Source organism: Apteryx rowi, unplaced genomic scaffold, assembly GCF_003343035.1.
Source record: "Apteryx rowi isolate R43461 unplaced genomic scaffold, aptRow1 scaffold_26, whole genome shotgun sequence".
NCBI classification, from domain to species: domain Eukaryota; kingdom Metazoa; phylum Chordata; class Aves; order Apterygiformes; family Apterygidae; genus Apteryx; species Apteryx rowi.
The window spans coordinates 341,217-365,669 of NW_020448974.1; the positions used below are offsets into that span (position 1 = coordinate 341,217).

General features: G+C 55.8%; 1 protein-coding gene across 2 annotated transcripts in view; it reads left to right on the top strand.

Moving 5' to 3' along the window:
• SLC39A11 (solute carrier family 39 member 11) overlaps positions 1-24,453 on the top strand; it is a 126,336-nt gene that overhangs the window by 54,899 nt on the left and 46,984 nt on the right. For both annotated transcript variants that reach the window (XM_026067577.1, XM_026067578.1), the window contains one exon: positions 17,532-17,702. In XM_026067577.1, coding sequence (XP_025923362.1) covers positions 17,532-17,702 — 171 coding nt within the window. The remainder of the gene's footprint in view (positions 1-17,531; positions 17,703-24,453) is intronic.

Below are 24,453 nucleotides of genomic sequence, written 5' to 3' on the forward strand. Positions count from 1 at the left end.
TTTTTTTTTTTTTTCCTTTTTTCCTTTTTTCCTTTTTTCCTTTTTTCTTCCTCTTACAGGCTTGGCAAGTTCTTATCATGCTTTGTTGCAAGCTTAAAATAAGTCTGTATCTTTTTTTGAACCGCATTATCTGGAAGTCTCGAAGCTCAAACATATTCATTGCCATCTGCGTGTCTCTGCGCAAGGCAGGAGTCTCCTCGCCCGGGGCCCCGCTTTCGCCCTCCCCTCCCCGCGAGCCGAGCTGGTGTTACGCGGCAAGGCGCGTGCTGCTGTGCGATAACTCGGCCCTTAAGGACATTTGGAGAGATGAAGTAAAGCTGAGGCTGATGCTCTGCAAAGCCCCGAGACGTATCCGCGGCAGCAGATGGTGCGCGCTGCCTTAAAGTCGTGATGAAATAACGCTGAATTCACAATTGCGTGCAATTAAAATGGTGCTTATTTATTTATTTCTTGCGTTTCAACGGGTGGCTCCTCTCTTTGTTAGCGGAGGAACGCGCTCCCCGGGCTGCGCCACGCCGCGCCGCCCTCCCTTCGAGCCTCGGGGGGAGCCGCAGCATCCACGAGAAACGCTCAAATGTAGAAATAATTAGCAAAATACTCGTTATGCTCTTCCTGCCTGGGAGTATTTCTCTAGCGTGCTGCCTTATGATGGGAGCAGCAGGCATTTGGTTATGTTGATTAAAAGGCTTCTGGGCTTTCCCTGRGCTTTTCCAAGCGCTTCCATCTTGCCTGTGTCCATGGGCTTGGTGCACGTGCTGGGACCGCGAGGGCCAGCCCGGCTCGGCCGATGGACGTGCCGCAGTGGTGCCCATCCGCCCCATCCCAGCCTTTGGGACCTCTGCGCCTGCCTGTGCTGCCTCCGGAAAGAAATCTGGAAAGCTGGCATTTTTAGACTGAAACTGGTTTCGAGTCGCGATTGTTTCTGACCTTTGCCGAAGCTGCTCCTCGTGCGAGCCCGGGGCTCGTGCCGGGGCGTCTCAGCAGCTCGCGCAGGAGGCGGCGAGGCGTCTCCAGCACGGGACTTGCGCGGTTGCATCTGCCTGGAGTTGCAGCCTGTCCGGAACGGGGTTGTCGCCTGTGTGCATGGCGCCCCTTAGGCTTGGGTGCTTCCCCTAGCGTAGCCGGTTGTAGTCATTTATTGCTAGATTTTTTTCTGGAGTCAATCCGTCGACGGGCAGGTGTTAACCGAGAGCAGCGCTGGCCCCGGCGTCTGTGTCTTCTCGCATCTCATAGTGGTCGTGTTTGCAGGCAACCGAGTCCCGTTTGAATAGAAATCGGTAATACCATGAGCTGGAAATACAAGTTATCTAGGAGGCTTAGTGCCGAGGCGTTATGTGAAAAGGCAGATAAAGATCGTTTGTTTTAAACAGTCTTTACGGAGTTGGAAATACCGGAGGGAAAACTTAAGAAATGGATTTTTTTCATGCGTGCGAGTGTCACGGTTGAATTTGCTCGCCGCCGCGCAGGACGGAGAGCTTGATGCCGTCTCGCAGGCTGAGTCATCCCGGCGTCCCCACCCCAGCCTGGGACACAGAGGGAGATTTGCTTTGGATTAAAAACCAAACCGCCCAGCCCGGTGCCATAACCACGCCGGTGGCGGCGGCTCCGCTGCCCTTTAACACGACACCGACTGCGAGAAGGTTGGTCCCGCGACGGCGGCCGGGGGCTGCGTTCGGCACGGCCCCTTCTGCGGGGTGGAGCCCTGTGCCRGGAAACCCCTGGAAAACCGGCACGGCCTCGCTCCAGCGTTTTGAGCGAGAAAAGAGGGAATGGCAGTGCGAGCGTGCCGCGAAGCCGTCCCGACCCTGCGGTGCCGCTCCTGCCTGCAGCCACCCAGCCGGTTCGCACCGACAGAAACTCTCTGCCGGAGGAAGGGATTTTTGTTCAAGATGTTCATCCCAGATCCATAAATCAGTAATTTATTGAGGGCCCAAACCCTAAATCAAGGATCTTGGGGCTGGAGGCTGTTCCTGGATTGCCCGTTTCATGGCACACGCTGCGGGTTTAGCCCTGGTTTTCCTGTTCTGTTTTTACCCTRAGGACTATCTAAAATAGCAAAATTAAGAATTTAATAGCAGATAGAGTGCTGCTTGTGAGGAGGAGGGGGGGAAAAAGGATCGTTTCATTAAGGTGGGAAGGTGTCTCTTGCTCTTCTCGCCCTGGAGCAGCCCCCGGTCGCATCCCAGACCCTGCAGGATGCTGCTCCTTTGCGGGAGCTGGGGGCTGCATCCCTTTCGGTCCGGTGATCCGCTTGAAATCTGCCTTGTTGGGCGAGGGAAAAAAAGAGAGGAAAAAAAGGTGTCATTCTGCTGCAATTCATTTGCGAGGATCCAGGAGACACCTTGCTTGTGTGCAATGCCGTCGTGATATCACATTCCACAATTTATCCGTCTTCGCAATACGGGAGAGCGCGAGGGTGATTGATGATGCTGCTGGAAGCAGCCTGGCAGGTTTGATTTTTGCTGGAATATAGGCAAAAATACAACGCGCCTGTCCCTTCCGGGGGAGCCAGGATTGATTTTACAAGTCCTAGGGCTGAGCTGCTGAGAACAAAGGAGCACTTTATTTATTTTCCTCAGAAACGGTGTATTTATTCAYTTTGTTTTTCAGAGTATGAGCGTAGCCTCTTTTCTCAAGTGTGCCTTCATTCCTCCGTGCGCGTTTGATCTGCCTGGGAATGACAGTGATGGATCCAGAGGGATCAGTGCCTTGTTCTCCGTGCGTGGACTGTACGGCGGAGGCGGCGGTGGTGGAGGGGAACGGGGAAGCGATGCAAACGCAGAGGGGCAGCTGCCCCCGGGATGTCCCGCAAGAAATGATTTCGTTCCTGAAGCACAAGTGAAGCTGCTGAGCAGCAAGCGCAAGCTGCAAATTGAAAACCTCTCTCTAGGAACCGGCTTGGGAGGAGCCGGAGGGCCGGGGAGATGTTCCTTCCAGTCGGCAGCATCCCTGCGGAAGGGGCAGTGTCCGCTGCTGCTTGCGGCGATGCCTGGAGCGCTAGAGGCCGTGCTGGCAGGTCCGGGTGGGAGAGGGTCRTTCCAGCACCCTCACGGTTTCGGCCGCCTCATTTGGGGCGTCGGGTTAAATAACGCTTAGTTTTGAAGCGTGCTCAGCTTTGAAGGGACGGTTGGCCCGGGCTCCGCACGGGCGAGGCCAAGGCCCCTGGGGAGAGACTTGCAGAGCAAAACCCCCGAAAGCCCCGGGCCACCTGAAAGTGGTACGTAACTCTGCGGCTGAGACGGCCGGATCCTGTCTGCCCTTCCGGATGCATCAAGTTGGGTGTTTGGAAAGCTGCCAGCAGCAGGCGCGGAGGAAGACGCCCGCAAGGAGCGGAGCCCACCAAAACCCCTCGCCAGGAGCCGTCACTGCRGTTCCCCGGCGAGACGGGCAAGGTGAGAGAGGATCGGTGGTTACAGGGCTGGATCGAGCAGGGCATCTGCTTAAACCGAAAGGAAGGGCGACGGTGAAGAGGTGGGAGAAGCGCTGGGTCTGCGGCCGCACGATGCTGGGGCGAGCGATTCCCCGTGCGGGCAATGTCCTGCCTGGGAGCTCGGAGACTTCCCGGCCGCCCAGCCCTGGACGTGTGCTGTTTTTTGCCATTTTGCGCTGTTTTTTGCCAYTTTGTGCCAGGTGTGTTTTGTGCCGCCCCCCTGGACGGAGCAGAGGACCTGCCCGGCGGGGCGGCCGGGTCTCGCAGCAGCTGCGGTGGCAGCTGGCCTCTCGCACGCCTGGCTTTGAAAAGCTGCTGCTTTGTAATTTCTCCTAAATATCCCCCGCCCCAGGACGTCTTGTCTGCAAAATAAAGGGGCTAATTCTGGAAAGATGCTGTTTTGATAAGCGTGGAGTTTGGAGCGGGGCGGCGGGTTCCTGCCTCTAAACRTGTGCCGCTGCCTCGAGCTCGTGCTGCTCCTTTGCCCGGAGCGACGCAGCCGTTAGCAGTGATGCTCCGTTATAATTACAGCCACWGCTCCGCTGTGCTGCTTTCGTGTCTCTTTAAACCTCTGGTCCCTCATGCCTTTGTTCACTGATTTTTATTTTCAAACGAATTTAGTTGATTTGCAAAGAGAATTTCTCTAGCTGAAACCACAGTGAACCTTTTGAATGAGAAAGGTGAGCAGAAAACTTGAATAATGGGCGTGCTGGAATAAAAGAGCAAGAGATGTAATGAAGAAAAAGAAAGGAACGGCTCATCTGGGTCTTCTCCGGTTTGGCTTCTTCAAAGCACTGTAAGGAGACGTCTTCATAAAAAGCAAGTGGCAATAAACACCCTGTTCTCCCCTTCTCGCAGGAATAATAACGGCTCTGGYGGTGTCGTGACGGAAGGGACAAAGCCGAAGCCGTCTGTGCCTTTGAAGTCCGTTGGCTTCGTTTCCGAGCGCTTCGTTTCCCCGGTGCCGTTCAGCTCACGGGAGTTTGTGCTGACGCCTGCTCCTGGAAGCTGAACCTGCCCGATTTTCTGCTCCATAGGTTTCCGTGCTCTCGTTCAGCTTTAATTACAAAATAATTTCTTTTTAAGAGAGAAGAGCCGGGAGCAAGGCGGTGGGAAGGTGGGCCTGGGGATAGCGTAGAGGTAGCAAAGGGGTTGAAACGCCAGCGCGCGCGTGGACGGGCGCAAGGGCCGCGACGGTGCAGCCGTCACCTTGCGGAGGGAGGTCGAGGCACGTGGGGCAGCCGCTCGGACCGCGCTGCCGTCGCTGTAAACCCCGGATGTGTCCGCTGAGACGTTTTTTTTTTTTTGCTGTGTTTTGCCGCGTGCTCTGCTGGCACCGGCCGCCTTCTCCCGGCGGTTCCCCTCCGCGGGAACCGGCTGCACCAGCAAACTCCCACACGCTCCCGCGAGCCGCGGTGGTGCCACCATGGCTGTGCACGTCCCCTGTCCCCTGCAGCGGTGGCAGCGAGCCGTGGCTGGGCACRGGTCCTCCCGCTGGCTTCTGCACCACCTGCCCCAAGGCCACCTCCGGGTCCTGGTCCGGGGAGGCTGCTCCAAGCCCCGTCTTCCAGGCTTCCTCTGTGGCTGTGCAGTTGTCGTCTGGGTGGCTGCTGGAGAGGCTGGCGGGTCCCTTGGTATTTCCCGATAAAAGCCTGTTTCTCCTTTTAAGCAGGTAATGAGATTTTTTTCCCGTGCTTCAGGAAATCCGTTGCATCTGATCTCGCCGAGATGAGAGGCTGTTCCCTGCCGGGGAGCAGAGATCCAGGCATAACTCAGCCCTCTGAAGTGGAGTGATTGAATTAACTTGCATGTGTAAAATTTCAGCATAAAGTGATTCAGCAATACGCTCTATCTTCTGGGAACTCTTTAAAGCGCTCTTGGAAGTTAGCAGGAATTAGTTTTCTTAAAAGCGCCTTGTGCACGTAATTACGTTTAACACCGTGCTGTTGCTCTCACCCAAGAAATTAGTCTTTAAACGCTGCAGTCGTTGAGCGGGGAGGTTTTTGGCCTTCCTCATTGCTTCTGGCATTAAGCAACCCACGTTGCCCCGAGGGGAGGCCACCGCTTCGGCCTTATCGTCGTCGCAGGTCGACACCGGGCGCCTGAGCCATAGCGCGTCCCATCCGGAGCAGCGGGCGCGGGGCCGGGGCTGTCCACGGCTTCCACGTCCTCGCAAAAGAGCCGCCGCGGCGTCGACGTTGCTGCGAGGGGGGGACGGGAGAGYGAATCCGTGCAGCTTGGCAGAAATAAGGTGACGGTCCCAATCTTCTGCCCRCGGTTGGTGGGATTTCCAGCAGGTTGGTCTGCCCGGCTCGGCTGGGCCGGAGCTGGAGAACCTTTGTGTGTTTTTTTTTTTTCTTCCTTATTGCATTTCTTCGCTGCCTTCTCTGAATACAGAAGTGCTTCACGGACTCGTTTTCCCGTGCTGAAGCGCGCACACGTGCCCACGGGCAGCTCCCTGGGATGCAGGGAGCTTTCCCACGAGCAGGAATCGCATGGCTGTTTGCAAGATTGCGTGAGACACGAAGGGGGGCAGCGAGGAGGATCCGGGCGCCGGGCGTCCGCCGCAGGCAGTTTCTCGGAGCGCTGCAGGTGAGCGATTGCGCGCAGAGGGCTGCAGCAGCGACTGTGTGCGAGGCGCCGGAGGAGCAGAAGAAGGTCCTTGTGCTCAGGTCAGGGATGGGCGACGGAGGTGGCGTTTGCAAAGCTCAGGGAAGGCYGGGAACGGAGATGCAAGGTCCCTGCCCTTTCCTCCCCTAATGTGCAAGGTCTGTTTTCAGGCCGGGTGGGTACCTGTGCATTTTTTTTGGTGGTAGGAATGGGGATTTGGGTCTCCGCTGCCCGTTTAGCTCAACAGCTAAATCTCCCTCTGCAAACGCAGCGAATGGAGGACCCAGGCACGGGTCTGGCTCGCTGGAGCAGGGCTGCGGCGCCTTCCCGGCTCCGAACTTCAGACGGCCCCGGCAATAACTGTGTGTCGGAGAGCAAGTAGTAGTCTGTCACGCTGAATTAAGCAACCTTTTATGAAAGCTCCTGTGCACGCTTGGATAAATGAAGGCGCCTAATAGACAGTGAGTCATGACACACTCTATTTATCTTCCTCGCTGAAAGCCCGAGCAGATGCAGGGACCTCTTTTATCTGCCAGAAACATGGGAAATGAATTTTTTTACATATGAGGGCCTGGAGGGGTGAGATCATGCCGGCAGGCTGGGCTCGCCCTCCCCGCGGCATGCGGGAGGGTTTCGCAGGTGTCCTGCTCCTGTCCCCGCCGCGACGGCCGTGATGGATGGCGGCGTTGCCTGCRGTGGCCTCTGGTGTCTGCTGCCAGGAATCCAGGCCTGTTGCCTGCTCCCTTCCCGGTTTGTGGGTCTGATCCCCACACCTCCCTCTCTTGCTGTTGCTAGCACTAAATAAATGATATMTAAACAACAACAACAAAAAACCCCACCAAAACAAAAAAAACCCCCAAACATCCTCATTTTGACCACAGTTGGGCGACTCCAAGGAGCTCGTTGTCAGCAGCTTTGCTCTCAGCCCAGGAGGTTGATTTTTTTCCTTGCTTTTGGAGACTCATTCCTTAAAGGAGCGCTTTCTCCCGGTGCAGCTCTGTTTGTGGTTCCCCCCRTGGTCTGAGCGGTTAGAGCAGCGGCCAGCGGATCGGGATCGCTGCTGCTGCCCTCTGCCTTGCTCTGCGCCCCAAACCTGCCTGGGAAAGGGCGCAGCGGTTCTCCCGTACGAGGTGCTGGGCTTAATTGCTCGCAGTAATTAAAAGCGCTGACGGAGGTGCCGGGGAAGAGGAGCGTGCCTCGGTGACGGCAGCGCGCAGATGCTCCCTGAACACCCATCTGCTCCCTAGCACGGAGGCTGATCGCTGCTCCCTGAAGTCCTGGCTGCGGGTGCAGGGAAGCTGATGTTGCAAGGCGGTTTGCTCCCCAATCCCTTCTCCAGCCTAGTTTTTACATGTCTGCAGTAATACGGTTGCGTGTGCTTGACGATGAGAGCTGAAAGTCAGGTCGTGCGGTGGCTTTGGTGGAGCCTGCAGCGGCGGCGGTGCACAGAGCCGGCTCGATGAAGGATGGGCAGAGCTGCCTGGCATCCTGCTGCTCCAGAAGGAAGCTCAACCTGGTTCTGCTAATTGCTAATGAGCTGCTGACACCTCATGGGCAGCCTCGGGAACCACTGCTGGCTCCGCGTGCATCTCCCRCCTGCCCTCCTCTGTCCCCGTGCGCCCTTGCCGGGGCTCCGGCGCTGCCCTCGTGGCTGCGCATGGGGACAGCRGGAGCTTCCTTGGGGGCTTGGAGCCACCACAAGGACCTTGGGCAGAAGGAAGGCTTGAAGCACCCGGGCCAAATCCCCGGCTGGGTGCTGCAAGTCCGGCTCGGGGACACTGCTGAGCTCCGGCCRTTTTCCCAAGGTCCCGAACGAAGCGAGGGGCAGCCTGTCCCCACGCGTGCCTGGCGGCGGAGACCCTGCCTGCTCGGCCGTAAAGGGACGCCCCGATGGCACGGGGTGCCGAAAGCCTGGCCCGTGCACCATGCACCGCTCCCCCGGGAGCATGCGGGGCCGGATCCCCGTGTCCCAAATGCCGCCTGCTCTGGAAGAGGGATGGCGACGCTCCCGTTCCGTTTCCCTCCTGGCACGTTTTCGATCAGGGCTCAGGGCTCCTGCGCTGCCTCCGGTTAGTAACGCTTGGGACGTAACCTGCTCCGCGGTGGAGGCAAAACTTTGATGGAGCCCATATGCCACAGGAATTAAGCGCAACTGCCACGGAGCGTTTGTTACAACTGTTAAAAGTTAATGGAGCATCCAGGGTTTATGGAGCCGAGTGGAGGCTGACAAGGGGAGCGCTTGGAGTTTGCAGAGTGAAAGATTTTAATAGCTTCACGCTTGCGGTACAGGCGAGCGTTTCTGCAAGCCGCTTGGATTGACTATTGGGCCTTTGGGAATCTGAGACTTTTTTCCAAGTAATTTTGATTTATTTCGGCCATTAGGGGAGAGAATTTAGCATGCAATTATTTTCTGCACCTCAGGAAGGGATGTCAACCAGCTGAGTTATCATTTTTATAAATATATATATATATATATACTTTTCTTAGCAAATTGTTCTCTCTTCCCTCCCTCCTCCTCCTCCTCCACCCCCACGTAAGGGTCAGACCAAGCTCACTTGTCTCTCAGGCTTTTAATAGAAGAGCTATAATGCGTAATGCAGATTTCCAGCTCACGGAAAGCAGCAAGTGCTGGCAGTCACGTGTGGTGTTGGGCTCGGAGGAGTCAAACGGCTCTGGAGCGTCACTGATGGGTGTCAGTCATGCCTGGCAGTGACCCCTCGCTCTGCTGCTGCCTGTCCCACTCCTCCGGTCGTGGGTGTCCCCGCCGGGGCTGTCCTTGCTGCATCCCGGCACTGGGTCCCACGGGTGCCTCCAGCACCCCGGCACAGAGGCTTCCACCGCGCTCTGTGTCTGTGGCCGGGCTGGACTGGTTACGTCTCCTGGGTTTTCCCCAGGGGCAGCAATTTAATTTGTCGCTTTACCTCCCTTTTAATAAGTCGTTCTGCGTTGAGCCGTTCCCGGCCGTGTTTCGGTGCGGGCGTTTCACGTGGCTGCAGCCGGGGCTGGGGCTGGCTGCCGGCCGCTGCTCTCCTGCGTCTTCGAGATGTTTTGTCGTTACCTGGGTCTAAAGGCTGCTGCTCCCCAGATGCAATTGTAACGGGTTGCATAGAAATAGGGGAGAGAGGTGTGGCTGGTTGGGGGTTTCCAAGCCAAGGCTGTTTCCTCTGACGCTTTGCTTCCTCTGCCCTGTTCTTGCAAACCTCAGCATAACTTTTACAAATACCCGGCAGGTGACAATTAACCGTAGCGTGTAATAAGTCTGTTGTTCAGCAGCACCTGGATCTGCCTCTTCCTTTCTCCCACGCTTTCGAGATGGGAACTGGCAGCTCTTATAAATAGTGATCCTGCGGGAGCTAATTCACTGCACATGAGTGCGGTCGGAGGCAGTGAACCCTCCGGAGCCCCCGGCGAGTCCCCGCTGCCGTTGGCAGCCCGGCGCCTCCTCCGTGGTCCGCGCCGCTTCACTCGGCAGATGCAGAGCCTTCCTCCCCGAGGAGCAGGGTCTCGTTGCCAGAATTTGATGGGAAAGTCGATGGGAAAAGAAAAGGGTGTATGAGGAGCATTTTGGTGGGATGGGGTATTAGATGGAGGTTTGCAGCTGACCCGAGACCGCGTGGGTCTCGGCCCCRCTGCAAAGAGGCGTTACGTGGGATCCCAGTGCCGCATCCACCGGAGAGGCTTTGTAGACGGGGGGATTTAAATAGCAGCAGCCCCGGTTCAGCAGTTCGAGTACGTTGAACTTCCAGCAAGCATTTGCCAGCTTGAGTAGGAGAGAGGCATGGCTAAGCCTGGGCCTAATTGGAGGGGAGGAGGAGGTCTCTAAAGCAGATGTGAAAAGCAAGAGAAATCTGTTGCCTCCGCAGATTTGGATTTGAATTTAGGARCTAAAGCAGTGCAGTAGAGAGCTGTTCGAGAGCAGAGGGCAAACAGTGTATTCATCTGTCTGGGTACCGCTTGCAAATGCAGTAAAGCTGAGCTCATAGCTAATGCAAACAGTTTTCATTAAGAAATAATCAAAAATAAAAAACCATTTCACAAGGCGATAAGAAGCCAGTTGGTTTTTATAACTCACCAGCAGCTTAAGCCATGCTCAAAGCCATTTATCTTTTTCCAGTGCTGGCTGCAGAGGATATGAAAAATGCAGTAGGTTGCACATACRTAATTAAACCTTTGGCAGAATCTTTGCCCTGCAGCTTTGCTAAGAAATTCAATAATGATAAATCATCTAGAATATTTAGAGGAGTTTTTTGTGAACAAGATTTAAAATAATGCATGTGGCACRGTTAATTATTTGCCATGTGATTGTCTTGGCAACGTTCTCGCCAGCACCCTTGTCTAATTGTGTCAGCTATTGAAAAAACCCCTTTGTTTCACTCTTATCACTGTTCCAATTTACTAYTGAGGCCTTCCTGATTTCCAGCCAAATCCATGTTTAGCCGTAATTATTGTTTTGTTCCCCTTCCCCTTAGTCTGTGCAAGATGCAGTGCGTCAAGCTGGGCGTGCTTTGGGTGCTGTATTGGTGCAGGAGCTGCGCGATTCTGCTCCCGGCGCTGCGTCCCTGACCCGCGGGCACCGAGCTGAAGCCGTGCGCTGTTATCATCCGCCCACTGCAATTATCCCTTTTTTTCCCCAGCACAATTGAAAGTAATGCACATTCTGCTTGACCCATATGCAGTCCGTGGACTCGCTGTTAGATGTGACACTGCAAAGTAGGAAAATTACGCTTGGGTTGTCTCCCTGCTTCTGGTTGCTGCCTTTTCCTCTGCTAATGCACAGACAATTTGCATGAGCTCTCGCAGTCATTTTGTGTTCAAATTGTGCATCTGAGCTACCCTCCACGCTTCCCTGTAAAAGCCGTGATATTTCCCGTAAAGCCTCCCCCYGTTTCCCGCTGGCAGGAGCCGGGCTCCTTGCCCGGGCAGGGCATCGTGGCTTCCCCGCTTTCGCCCTGTGCGACCGTCTCCCCTTCGTTAAACGTGCGCTGTCGCCTTGCTGCGGGCTCTGGGGACGCGGTGACGATGGCTTCGGTGCCTCTGCGTGGCTTCTTGCTCGTTCAGTAATATCGAGCAGGCTACTTCTACGTATGAACATTTGCATCGAATAGAAGCGACACCTGTGTGCTTGGAAGGGATTAGTGTCTTAGCAGGCGGCAGGCTCACGTTAAGCAAAGGAGCCAGCCTGGGCATTTACCTTYGTTAGTGAGAGCCGTGAAATGAATCTTTTATGGAAACTCGATAATAGGGAGCGAGAGCTGCCGCAATGGGCGATTTCCAACAGAATAGAATAGCTGAAACTTTCCAGATTATGCTATATGAGTAATTTGTTCCTAAGAGTGTGTTTTTCAAGTTGGAATAATAAAGGAGGCCATGACCTAACCGAAGGTTTAGCTCTGGGGCTGGGGTGGAAAGCATCCACSTGCTGGTGGGACTTCTGCTTCTAAGTCGCTTCAGCAGGTTTTGGGAACGTCACCCCTGTGCATGTTTCCTGAGCTTTGGCAGGTGGACGGGAGAGCTGTGCCGCGGCAGGTGGGGCRTTGCGGTAGCCAGGCGTCCCCTCCCTTGCCCCCGTGCCGAGGGTCGGCACCCTGCAGCGGCGCTGGTGGGGCAGCRCGTGCGCCGGTGCCTCCATCCACCGCCAAGGAGGTGAGGTCCAGCCACCCCAAGAGGCAGCTTCTTCCAGAAATGTTAGAAATGTGCCGGAAAAGCTGCATCGAGGAGTTTGGCAGTGATCTTAGGTGAGCTGGGTGGCTTTTAAGGAGATGCCGGGTAAATTCTGCAGAACTTGGTAACGCGCTGAAAAACGTGGCGTGGAAAAGCACGTGGGATGGATGGGTGGCACGTGCCCCGCCGCCCCGACCCTCGTCTGGACATGGGTATGTCGGGAAGCAGCACTTATCCTGAGCGTGGTGGGCTTTCATGCAGCATGGTCCCTTTACAGCATCGTTCGGTATAGCTAACGCAAACTCCCGCGGATGCTTGAAAGAAAGGGAAGTGAAAGAGAGAAAAGAATCAAAACAAAACCGCGTGTAATTGCCCTTGAAAGGCAGGGAGGTACCTGCGGGCATCCTCCAGGCTTTAATCCCAAAGGAAAGAGGAAACCAGAGATGAACGTTGTCATCGTGTCCCTTGCCGGGCTTGTTGGCTCTCTCCATTAACCCCAGGAAAGGTAAACTCGTGCGAGCCCAAATCGCCCGGTGACAGCGCGGGTGTCCGATGCCCGCGGCTCCGCACGCGCCTGTGCGCCGGCTTGGCCCTGTGCCGCCTCCGTGGGCAAACCCCGCGGTGGCTCAGGACCCTCTAAAGCTGAGACGCCTTTTAGTTTTCGCGGGTATCGCCAACCCCCCGAGGCGCACGCCTGGGTCCCCCTCCCTTGCCCGGGGCTGGCAGTGTGCRGAACGGCGGCCGGCTCTTCCCCTTGGGCTCCTTGCCACTGGATCAGCAAAACGCACTTTTTCTCAGTAAAAATTCACCCACAACTGAGAGTCCAGGGAGCTGCGATCAAAGCCTGGAAGAGGGAGCTGGAAAATCTGTGCTTTGAGGTTTAAATACTAGCAAAAGCCTTGCTCCGGCTTGCTGCAGGAGTCCTTGGAGAGGGCTTGGTTCATTGGCAAGCCCATAAAATCCAGGGGCAAGAAAAATAAGGAAAAGGTACAACTGGAATAAGGCAACAAAGAGCCAAATAAACCAACAACCCCGAAGCCTTGAGGGTTTAAGTGGCTGGGTGCGTCTTTGAACTCGCAAGGATGGGTTTTGACAGCTGCGTCGAGCTGCAGCGTGAGTCATCTATTCCCGTAGGGGCTTCGCGTGTCACTCGAGGGGACGGGGTAATTTGGGGTGTCTGAAATGTCGCAGACTGTGTCTTCTCCCTGACTGTACTATGGGAAAAGCTGCAATTCCAGAAGTAATAGTGCATGAAAAGTAGCCAGAAGGGAGACAGGGGAGTAATAGCAGGGAGGCTAATTAATGCGTTCACAGAGAGCAGATGCTAAGGCAATGTTGTTCTCTTCAGACCCCGAAAGTTAAATTTTGGAAATGCTGATGGCTTTTATCAGCTCTGTTTAAGTGCCAAGCGAAAAGCAGCTGGAAGGAAGGTTTCTGATTTTTTGGCTGACTCCTTGTTCTGGCTAAATCCTGGGTAAAGGAACCGGGACACGTGGGACTTGCGTTCGTGGCTCCGCTGTGGGTTTGCTCGGTGGCTTTGGTCAAGGTACTGCACCCTGCTCTGCTCTCTCCCAGCCTCTGAGGTGGGCTGCCCGGAGCTGAGGGGCATCAGCCGCTTACGGAGAGGTTCCCGGGTGGGAGGACAATCTCCTGGTCCAGGAATAACCAGCTTCCAACCTGCCGCGGGTTCGGAGCGGGATGGCACTGGCYGGGGAGCCTGCAGCTGCCCCACCGGGCAAGCGGGCTGCGGACCGTGGGGCAGCGATGGATGCGTCTCCGGAGCAGGATGGGTCTCCCTGGCCGTGGACCCCGATACGCAGCCATCGTGATATGCTCTTGTAAAACATACGTGTTATTTCTCGGATGGGCTCAGCTGGCTGCAGAGAGCGTGTTGGGCAGCAGCCGCCTCCGAGAGGACGGGGCAAAGAAAGCGAGGCTGAAGAAGCTCATTTTATTTAGCTTATCCTCGGGAAGATCGAAAGGTGACATGATCAAGGACTTAGCTGGAGCAGCAATTTGCAGTGATGGATAGTTCTTCGACTTTGCATTTTATTATGTATTCTGCTGTGGTTGGGAGGAGACACTGGGCAAATGCAGATGAGAAGGCAGGCTCCAGTCTTCAGGTCTCCAACAGAAATAGTGGCTTATGAATGCGATTAATCCTGCCTGTGCCTAGGAAGGCCGAGTCTGGTCCCTGGGGCCGCTGAGGRATAGATGAGGAAAGATCTCAGCTTGCAGAGAAAGATGTGCTGGACGCAGGGTCGTGCTTTCTTGAGGGCCGTGTTCTTCTCCTGATTCAGCAGCCGGGGGATTGGATTGGTTTTGTCTGTTTTGTTGTAACACTTCTGACTTTAGGACTGTGCTAAGGAAGGACTGGACCAGGTCACAGCATGAGACAATTAAAAAGACAGAAAAAAGATCCAAGAAAATTGTTAAAGATACCGTAGTCTGCCTGGCTGCAGTAGTGCCCCATCTCACCTGATGCTGTGACAGATGAGAGAGCACCTGTAATTACACCGCGCTGTTAATGATTAAAAAAAAAGTCATTGATATTAGATTCTGCATTTTCCCCACGTTCCCCCAGCAGGTATCTGTAGGACTTGCAAAGAGGCGCTGTATCGCGTGACCCAAGGCAACGCCTCGCCGGACTGAACCGTATTTCTTTGTTTCTAGCTTTGGTGTAACTCGGCGCAGCAGCTCGGGCCGGCAGACCGGCTGCTCCGCCCGGACATCCRAGAAGGGTAAATTTGGAGAAAGGTGTGGTGTCGGCGGCAGGTGGGATCCGGTGCTGCCTGCCTAACGAGCTGCGAGTCTGGGCATGACGGAGGCGCTGTGAATTCAAACCAGCAGGCAGCAGAATAATTTAATAGCCATCTATTTAGGTTTGCTCCCCAGCTGGCACTTGCATCTGGTATGCAAGATCGCGGTAACATCTTGTTTCGAACGATGGGAAAAATCTGAGTCTGGAGGGCTGCGCACGCAGCTCGTTTGCAGTCGTTGAAGGAGCCTGAGGAAGTTGCACCCTAAATTCTTACCGAGTTGCAGGAATAAAATTTCATCCCATGTGTCGTGCCTAAAGCAGCGCAGCACGTGCTCTGTGTGCTCCGGTGGGCGCTTGCAAAGAAAAAACCGCCGGTGGTGTTTGTGGCCAGTGCCTCGGACTTGCCCTTCCTAAAAACACCCGTGGTGGTGCCGGCAGCCGGTGCGGAGCGCCGTTGCCCTCCATCGCAGTGATCCGCATTAGCAGACGGCTGGGGAATGAGGAGCTTCCCGAGCAACCGCAGAAACCTCTCCTTGCGGCGTTCACCTGGCATTTTTATGCTGCAAAAATTGCCTTGCGAGACCGTGTCGCCCTTGCTGTTGCTCCTCTCCCATGCTTTTATTTAACACTTGCTGCCTTTTACAAAGGGAAAAGTGCCATGAGTGCAGAGAGTTGTTTCTTGCCACTTGAACCGAAGTGCTCTTCTCCAGATGTGACTTGAGCCGCTTTCCCTCCCCCCGGATGGTCCATGAGCCCGCGAGACGTTTCTGTGGGTCTCCCTTCCCCGCGTGGGGTGCTGGATGGGTGCTCGTGACAAGCCCTGGAGCCGAATAAGGAGCAGGGGGGATACCTAGCAGGTTCCTGGGTGCCAAAGCTTTGCTCGTTTGCAGTTCCCCTGGTTTGGCTGATGAGTTCGGACCAGGGTATTTACCAGTGGAAACTTTTGTGCACCTGCTTTCCCGCAGGCTGCTTGCAGGCAGCGCTCCACTCTTCCCTCGAAGTCAAGCTTTGCACTGCTGCGGTCGCAGAGATACTGTTGTTCGTGCAGAAATTCCTTCGTTTTGCCCCGCCAGTGTGTCGGTATTTCACTCCTTCCTGCTTCGTCTTCCTCGCGCTGGGCCGGGAGGAATTAATCTTATCTAAATACATACGGAGGTGGAATATAGCCTTTCCCTTGCACGTCCGACCTTTTTGTGCAATTCCACCCATTTGCCCTCGCCCGAGCTCCCCGGTGCGTCCGTGCCCGAGCGCCGCGGGGAGCGGCGGTGCTGAGGGGCGATGCAGGGCCGTGCCGGCGGGTCTGTAAYGCTTGCTGGTCTTCCTCACTGCTGCCGAAAGCTCTTCTAGCTTCGTCCTCGCAGCCTGGAAGGAAGCTCTGCCGTCGGCTGCGTGACTGCACATCGCGGACCGGGCTGGAATTTGGGGACAGAAGAGCGTCTGGCTCCGCGCTGTCAACGACAAGGATAACATTTATGTGCACAGCATCTTGCTTTGTTTACGGAGCGGCAGCCGGTGTTGGCGCGTTAGGGGGAAGCGCGAGCAGCCGCGGGCGTATCGGTGTCGGCCCCGTCGGGGCGCTTGGGGCGCTCGGGGCGGCAGGAGGCAGCCCGTTCCCAGCCCGTTCCCGGCCGCCGGAGCACCATCTGCTCACGCTGCGGCGGGTCGGGCTGCTAGTCTTCGCCGGTCTTCCCGTTACTAAAACGTGTTAGATTCTTTGTTGACTGAAATTTGGCGTTTTGTTTTCTGTGTCGTCGGCGACCACGTTGGAGCGCCGCTCTTAAGCGTCCGTTTTTGCATCGCAGATGGCGAGAGGTGGATGGCAAGCGACGCCCCTGCTTCCCCCGGGTGACCTCCTGGGTCAACCTGCACGAGCGCCTTTCTGCTGGGGGCCTCAGTTGGTCCTGCGGACGCTCACTTTGCAAAGCGCAACGTGACAGCGGGGCGTTATCCTGCCTCCGAGTGGCACGGGAAGCCGTTGGCATTCGGTCAAAACGCTTTCGGATGACTCCTTGCGCTTGCTTGCCTGCAACAAAAATCTCGGGGTGGGTGGGTCGGGGGACGAGAGGGGAGCAATCGGGGAGAGGGAGTTATATAAATCCAGGATGAGAATTATCTTGGCTAAATGTCAAATCTTCYCTAATGCAAAGCCGTAGCCGTCGCTGCGTGAAGGTGAGGAGCTTCTGCGCCCGTCGTTTCTTGGCTTCCCTTCACCTTTTCAAACTGGAGGCGAGCAGCGAGGGTCTCCTGTGGAGGGGGCTTTAGCACGGTGCCGGCTGTCGCTTGTTCCACCCTTTCATGGCCCTAATTGGCGCTCGGATTTTAGTGGCATGTTTATAAATGGCTGGTTGAAATAATGCTAATAGCAATGGTCCTGCTGGGAACGTGGATCTGGGAGGGTTTGAAAGCCCTTGGTTATCTGGTGACGTGTTAACACACGGCAATGGTGCATCTTTTGGTAGGGGTAGAAATAGTCACTAAATAGGGTTCAGTGCACCAGCTCGTTTCATGACTGTGATGAAATCARAATGGTGTATTATGGGGTTTTCCTTCATCGGCGAAGGAAATGAAAACGCAGACTTCCAGGGGGCCGGTTAGGGGTTGGCTGGTCTTGATGGGATTCCCCGCGTGACCCAGCAGTTCGCACGCTGAGCTTTCTGCACCTGTAGGCTGCTGGTCTGCAGGCCTGTCCTCATCGGCCCCCAGCCTCTGACCTTGCAGTGCATGTCACAAGTTTGCCAGGGCTCGCTGAGAGCGGCGGGAGCCCGGTGGGCGATGCTGGGGCAGCCCAGTTGGGCAGGGAACGGGTTCGAGAAGGAGAGAGGCAGCGGATGAACTTCTGCCTCATCTCRAGGTCTTCCAGGCTCCTGGACGTCGACTCTGAAGCCTGCACGGGGGAAACCGCGGCYAAAACCGAACCGAAGGGGAGAGGGGACGGTGGCACACGTTCGGCTGTCTCCCAGCACTGCCGGGATCGGTTTTCCCTTCTCTTTGCTTTTTCTTTCTGGCAGGGGGGAACAGGAGGTGTCCGGCAGTCTCCACTGACCGGGCCCTGTTTTTCTGTACCCGCAGACAAAGGTGAGAACGGGGAGCCTTACCAGCGGAGGAGAGCRGCGGGGGCCAGCCTGCCGGACGGCCCCCCGGCCTTCCCAGCGCCCAGAGACAGCGCCCCGGCGCCCGGCAGCAGCAGCTGGAGGCGCATTATGCTGATGATCCTCGCTATAACGATCCATAACATCCCAGGTAAGTCCCGTCYGCCCCCGCTCGCCGGCACCCTCTGCTAGGGGATGGCGCGAGCGAGCCAGCGCCATTCCTGGGAGGATTTCAAGTGGCTTTGTTCCTTTCTCCCTTCCTTTTTCTTGCTGGTTCACTGCTTGCAGATGGCACTCGGCGGGGATCCGGGGGCCTTTYTGACAAGATCCATCGCGTTTAGTCTTGCCCTGTTTATAGGGCTGAACCAATGTAAGGTCTTGGCAGCAAAACCTCCTCCGAAGAGGGGGTTCGGGGGAGAGGCTGCAGACTCACTGGGGTGTCTCCAAGGTCTGTGCTCTCACCGTATTGCCAGTCTGTAGCAGGCAAAAATCGTAAACCCAAGAGGATGTTGAAAATGATGATACCATAAAGGTGTCTGGTCTTTTTTATTTCTCTTCTGGTCAATATACCAGCAAGAAACATGCTTTAAAGCACTTTTCTGCAGGAGCACGTAGAATTGTGTTTTTTTTCTATTGGAGGAACAGAGTATGAGAATGGATAGAAAACCGCAGAGCCCAGAGTCTTGCAGAACTGCGTGATTCCGACAGGTTAGGCTTGGAGATTACACAAAATGATGCAAGAYGAGATAAATTTATAACAGCTGATGACACTTAGCTGCTTTGCAATTCTTGGTGATGTTGAAAATAATACAAGGCAACCTTTTCAAACGCTTGCTTTCCTTGTTTCCCATCCCCTTCCTCCGCCTCCTCCTCTCCTCTTCTTGCCTTCCCCTCCCCTCTTCTTTCTCCCTTCTCCGCTCAGCCTCTGCCTTTCTGAGGCTGTGGCCCAAATGAAGGGGGAAGTAGGAAAAGGTTTTTCTGCATAACTTTAATCTGTCGTAAACTTGGGGGAAAGAATTGTGAATGCTTTCGAAGAGCCGTGACCTCTGAGCTGGCGTGACCGCACGGCTGTCGGCAGTGAAAGCTGCTGCCGTGCAAGGGCTTGCTTTGCCGTCGGAGCGGAGGAGGTGGAAGCTGCCTTGTGCTGCCGCCCGCGCTTTCCGATTTCAGGAGTGACTTTTGTTCAGAGCCACGGCATCCCTTCTAAATTCCAACCCTGGACAGGTGTCCGTTCCCTCAGCTCTTGTGGGAAGGCTCAAAATGATGGGTCTTTAATCACAGTTCCTGCGTTTCTCCCCCAGAAGGGCCCACSAGGACTGAACTGCAGGAAAAAACAGAAGGGACACGGAGCTGGCCGCGTTCGCTTGCGGCGGGATGCATGCGCGTGGGAGCTCGCTCTCCTCGGGAATTCCCCGAGCTGCCGGCCTTCCGTCCTCGCTTGGCCATGAGTCGCTTCGTTGCAGCTGGCAGTCAGTCCCCACCGCCCCRCGGTGCTCCTGGTCCCGCGGCTCCGTGTGCTGTTTAATACTCAGCTGCATCTACAGTGGGTGATCTCCTGGTGCCTTGCCAACACAGGCTGTTGCTGCACCGTAACTCTGCTCTGGTCTTGCCAGCAACAGCAGAATAATTCTCCTCGCCTCATCCTTTCCTTTTCCAGCTGTTAGATGTGCTGGAGGTGCTGTAGCTCTGTGGTCCATCTCCTGCCTCTGCGGGAACGGCAAGAAACGCTGCTGCGGGCAGTTACGGCACGTTTCCTCCCCAGCCTGGGAGCAGGGCGCCAGCTTATGCCTGGAGGCCTGGCTTAACCTCTCGTGACTGTAGGGAGATAACTAAGATGCCTTGATTTGGCTTCATGTATCATCAGGAGAGACAGGAATAAGGCAACTGAACCCTCTGCAAAGCTGGGTTACCCTCTTGGCCCCTGCTCAAAGCAGGACTGACGCCCCAGTCAGTGTATTTGCAGGTTTAAAACCAGCAGGACAAAGCAACTTCTCGGTTCCTCTTCAGCGGTGCCGTGTGCTCAAGAGCAGCACTAAAGATTGCTTTAAATTAGCCACATACACACCAAAAAAAAGGGGGGGAAGTGTTGGCGCTGAGCAAACCGTAATTGGATTTCATCCTTCAAACGACGTGTCAGGAAGCTCAGGCTGGGTGCGTGTGTCTCGCTGCCTTGGGCCCTGTTGGCTGGGGCTTCTTTTTACTGTCACCGAGGAAAGAAACTTTTGGAGAGGAGTGAGCAAAGTGTCACCCGTAGCCGTGGGTTGATGACAGCACGCTCCTGGCCGCCGCGGAGCGCGCCGGAGAGATGCTAGTCTAACCTTTCGCTGCTCCTGCAGGAGCACAAAGGCACCTTGGATGACTGCAGAGGCTCAGAAATTCCCTCTTGCATCTCAAAGGTCACATCATTAAAGCTTAATGTTTGGAGAGGTGCGTGCGAGCCGTGCCCTGCGGAGGGATCTATTACCCAGCCGCTGGCTTCTGTTCAGCCCATGCTCTTAAGTCTCCTTGGTTCACAAATGGGATTTTCTAAGGCTCCTTTTCTTTTAGTCCTCCAAACGAGCGGCTGCAGCCAGCCCACCCTCGGTACAGCCTGGGCTGCTTTTATCTGCTTCCAGCAAGGCACAGCTGCGGCAGGGGGGCCAGCGGCTCGGCTCAGCGGGGCTGTCTGGGCTCACGCGGCGCCTCCCCAGAAAAGGCCATCTCCTGCTCTTCTCTGCCTGGCGTGTGTCTTCCTGGGGGTGCCGGCTCTGGAAAGTGCCGGCCTTGCAGCCCCTTTGTGGGGCTGGATGAACAACAGCAACTGTTTGTGCTTMGGCAGGACTGCTCGCTGATAGGAAAGCCCTGTGCAAGCCTCTTTAATCCAGCAGGGATTTTTGCCTGGAGTCTTTCAGGGGTTTTAGAGGTTGGGTTGAACCCAAGTCTGCCATCGTCCTCGCCAGAGCCAGGTCGCGGGGTTCTTGCTCTGATTTGCTCCCATAAAGGATTTGGATTGGATTAAACTGGGAGCTTGTGCCTTGCCCAWGCTGGTTGGCRGAGCCCTGCCTTGTTCATTACCAGRGTCTCTAGTCCCAGTATTTCTTGCATGAGGAAGGGGTGATTTTGGCACTGGCCTGGTCCCTTGGTGGTSAGTAGGAGTCTGCGGGACAGGACTCTGCTCGGTTTTCACTGAAAYCCTTTTGCTTTCCCAGCAAAGTGCAGTTCTTGCACCGTCAGTCTCTCCATAGCACCACTTCTCTAATCTAGTGAGGCCTCTTCCTAGAGCGCAGGGTTTGGAAACACTGTAATGTTCTACCTTAATTATCCTCCCTATAAGTGGAAATGCTGACACTATAATTAGTGCAGACTCCTGCGACATAATGACACCCTGGTTAATGTGTCATGTTACAGTGAGCGTGTTGGTGGAGGAGCTCATAGGGTGCAGCGCTGAGCTGTTTTGCCCAAGCTGAGGAATTGGGGATGCTCGGAGCCTCGGCAGAGGATCRGCCAAGTAAACACCTCTGCCTTTCCGTGCCGCTTGGCTTACAGAATTGCTCTGTGCCCTCTTCTGCAAAATGATATAGCTCTCTTGCCACATTTTATGCTAACTCTGCTTCCCTGAGAGTCAAATGCTGCAGATGTTCGCATGGAGCCTGTCATGAAAGGTGCTCAAAGCAGTTTCCAAAGGTTTCCTSTCTTCCCTTGTCTGCTGAATGATTTCCTCCTCCTCTTTGTGTAAAGATGGAGAGATGGAGATAAAATGTTTCTGAAAGAGCAGTTAAAATACTGATTGCATGGAAGAACTCCATGGGGAATGAATGCAAGGATCTGTCACAGCTGCCGGCTCTGGGAGTCCCTCGTTGCTGGAGGGAAGAGGGCATAGCCGGGAAGGATCTGCTCCATCCAYGCTTGCCTTGCCGGACCTCTGGTCTGGCCGAGCGCCTCTGTCTGATGTCCTGGAAGGTGGTAGATTCCCTTTGCTACAGCTTGAGGCTGAGAGTTGTGTGGGTTTAAAGGCCATAAGGGAGGAGAGTAGAAGGGAAGACCGCAAACGTGAACGGCAGTAATAGGAGGTGCAAGAACCCCTTCTCTCCTGTCCTCCTACTGACATCTCTCAGGGTGCAGTTTACATCCCCAAAGACTTGCTCCTGCGTAACGTGGCAGTGTTTTACGCCTGAGCCCTGATCTCTACCAAGGCCCTCTGTCTGGTGGTTAAAATCCTCCCAAAGACAGGGTCTGGCTCTTCACGAACGCACTGCGTTGCCGAATGTGGCACGGAAGCCAGGGCACCCGGCTCCTTGCGGTTGGCACCAGGTGCGTTGCAGGCTGCTTGGCTGGCTTTGGCCAAGAAACCAAACCTTTAATCCATTTGCTCTCCTCCACCAGCATCTCCGCTTCTCTTTTTGCATGGGAGCAGCRTTAATCTCTGTGCCGGGAACGTGGGCAGCCCTCGAGGCGAGGGGCYGAACGYGCCGAGCGGCAGCTCCGTGGCATCTYGGTGCTTCCTCCCGAGGAGGCAAGYGCCCRCCGCCGTGCAGGGGTGCAAGGCTTGCGCCTCTGCAAACGGCTCCGGAGCAGCTATTTCCATGCGCCTCCGGTGGGGAAGGGGCTTTGTTAGCGCTCAGCYGGGAGCCGTTTGCCAGAGGGAGACGTGGAGGTCGGGTTGGGGAGGAAATCCCAGCCGCCTGGTTCGCAACCTTTTGCTCCCCCTTATTGCTGCCGGCAGAGCACTGTTTGTGCTTGCTTCGAGCCCCGTTGAGGGATGGACGTGTTTCAGTCTTGGCAACGCATCTGTCTTTCATTCCAGGCGAATGTGCTTAGAAGCCCGTTAATGTGCGGGTAAGATAATTGAACGTAGAGAGCAGCCTCTTGCATTCGTTTGGTGTTTGCTGGCTTCGGCAGGCAAGCAAAAGGTTTGTTAATTTGTTCCAAAGCTGGGGCTGGCGATGTAAAGAATAAATTGATAATGACAGGAGATGCCAAACTGCAGAGTGTTCCTGCTAATTAATATTCATATATACTGGGTTTAGCAGAACATTAATTATGTATTTAATCAAGCCCCGTTTATTCTGGTTCATCTGGGTACCTTGGGTGGTTGTTATGCTGAAGACTTGAAATTAATTAAAATGTTGCTGGTGTATCGCAAATAACAATTAGCGAGGTGCGAGTTTGAACTCCTTTCCCTTTGCACCCGTTTAAAAGAGCGGAGGAGAGCACTGCGCACCAGACCTCGCGGGGCCGCGGATCCAGCGCCAGCTCCCGAACCCCTTTTGCTTGCTGCCCTCGCTGCATCCCGGGAGCGCCTGGAAGCTGCTGCTCCGGCTCAGGCCCTCCGGCGCGGAGCTGGAGGGGAAGGAGGCTCCCTGCCGCGGGGACGTCGCGGCTGAGCGGGCAGCCGGGTGCAGGCAAGGGGAAGGCAGGGTGCTGGGCACGGGGCGGTGGGGCTTGGGGAGCTCTGCCCCGGCGGCTCCGTGCTGCCGCTGAACTCGGCTGGCTCCGGCACGCTGTGCCCTCCGCCGTGCCGAGCTCCTGGCTCGCTTCCGAGGCTGTTCTTAAATTTAATAATACTTGGGGCTTGCGTTTTCCCTCTTCGGAGAGCTGCGCCTGCAGAAGCAAGGGTGTGTCGGTAGCTCTTCCTCCTCCTCGGAGCTGCTTAGTGCTAGCATCCCTCTACGACCGGAGAAGAGCCCGAATTTGCGAGCAGGTCCGCATCACGCTGGCGATCGGGGAGCGGCATTGCCGTGGTGGAGCGGTTCTCGCCGGGTGCTAACGAGCTGTGGCACAGCGCCCACCCCGTGCGGCTGAACTGTCCTGCGCTTGGCGCCAGGATGGTGTCAGCTCTCCCAGGGCTGGTTTCAGGAGAGGTAGGGAGCCAGAGGTCTTTCCCCCTTGGACAAAGGGCTCTTAAGTGTTTGAAAAGGGAAACAGGCTGAACCGGTTCAGAAGACGTTGCCCCAAGTGACCTGTCCCACGAAGATGCTGAGATGCTGGTTCCTGTTAACGGCACCTACGGGACCTTCGCTGCAGCCAGTTGGTTTTGGGTTTGAGGTGCTGGCTGGGCCCTGTCTCCTCAGGTCGAGGGGAGACTCCTGGTCCTACAGGTCTGCTCTGAGTTGAACTGCATTTTTGTGCAGAAAGGGATTTTCCCGTTGCTGTCTACAGGGATTATCTAGGGATTGGTGCTTTGATTTCTTGCAGGCTGTCTCTCAGCAGAAGCATGGCCAAGAAGCTCAAAAAGGCAGGAGCTTGAGACGTTTGCTGGCATATCCAAGAGGCAAAGAGCACCTCTTGGACGCTGATGTGTGCGGTAGGATGGGTGTGTGGTGTGGAGATGCCGCAGGAGTGTCCAGGTCCCTGCCCGAGCTCTCGCGCTGCTGGAAGCGAGGTGGAGGACAGGACCGAGGCCTCATGTGACATCCATCGGCGTGCCCTGGGGCTCTTCGTGAGCTGCCCCGTGTGCAGGGACTAGCTGAGGTCTGCGCCTGTGCGGGAGCTGCTGGCCGAGCTGTGCCGGCGTGATGGGAGCCTGAGCTGTGTCCCGGTGGGCGCCTGTGCCTGGAGGTGGGCACGTGTGCTGTGCGGTGAGGGAGGAAGGAGCTGCAGGCGTGTCCTCTGTACGGCTTGGGAAACGTCCTAACAGCTGTGGCGGTGGTGCCCGGTCTTGCTTTTCCCCTGTGGGACGTCACTGCTCTCCCCTGGCGTTTGGGGAAGTGCATGGTCTCTCCACCAAAATCCTCGACCCGCCTTGGGCACCCGCTGTGCTGCGGGAGAGCGTGGCACACGCCATCCCTCCGTGACCCCGGGTGTCACTGCCGGATCACGGCAAGCTTCCTTCCAAGTGCCCGGGTGGCACTGCTGGATCATGGATCATGGCAAGCTTCGCGTGCCGGGTGGCACTGCTGGATCATGGATCGTGGCAAGCTTCG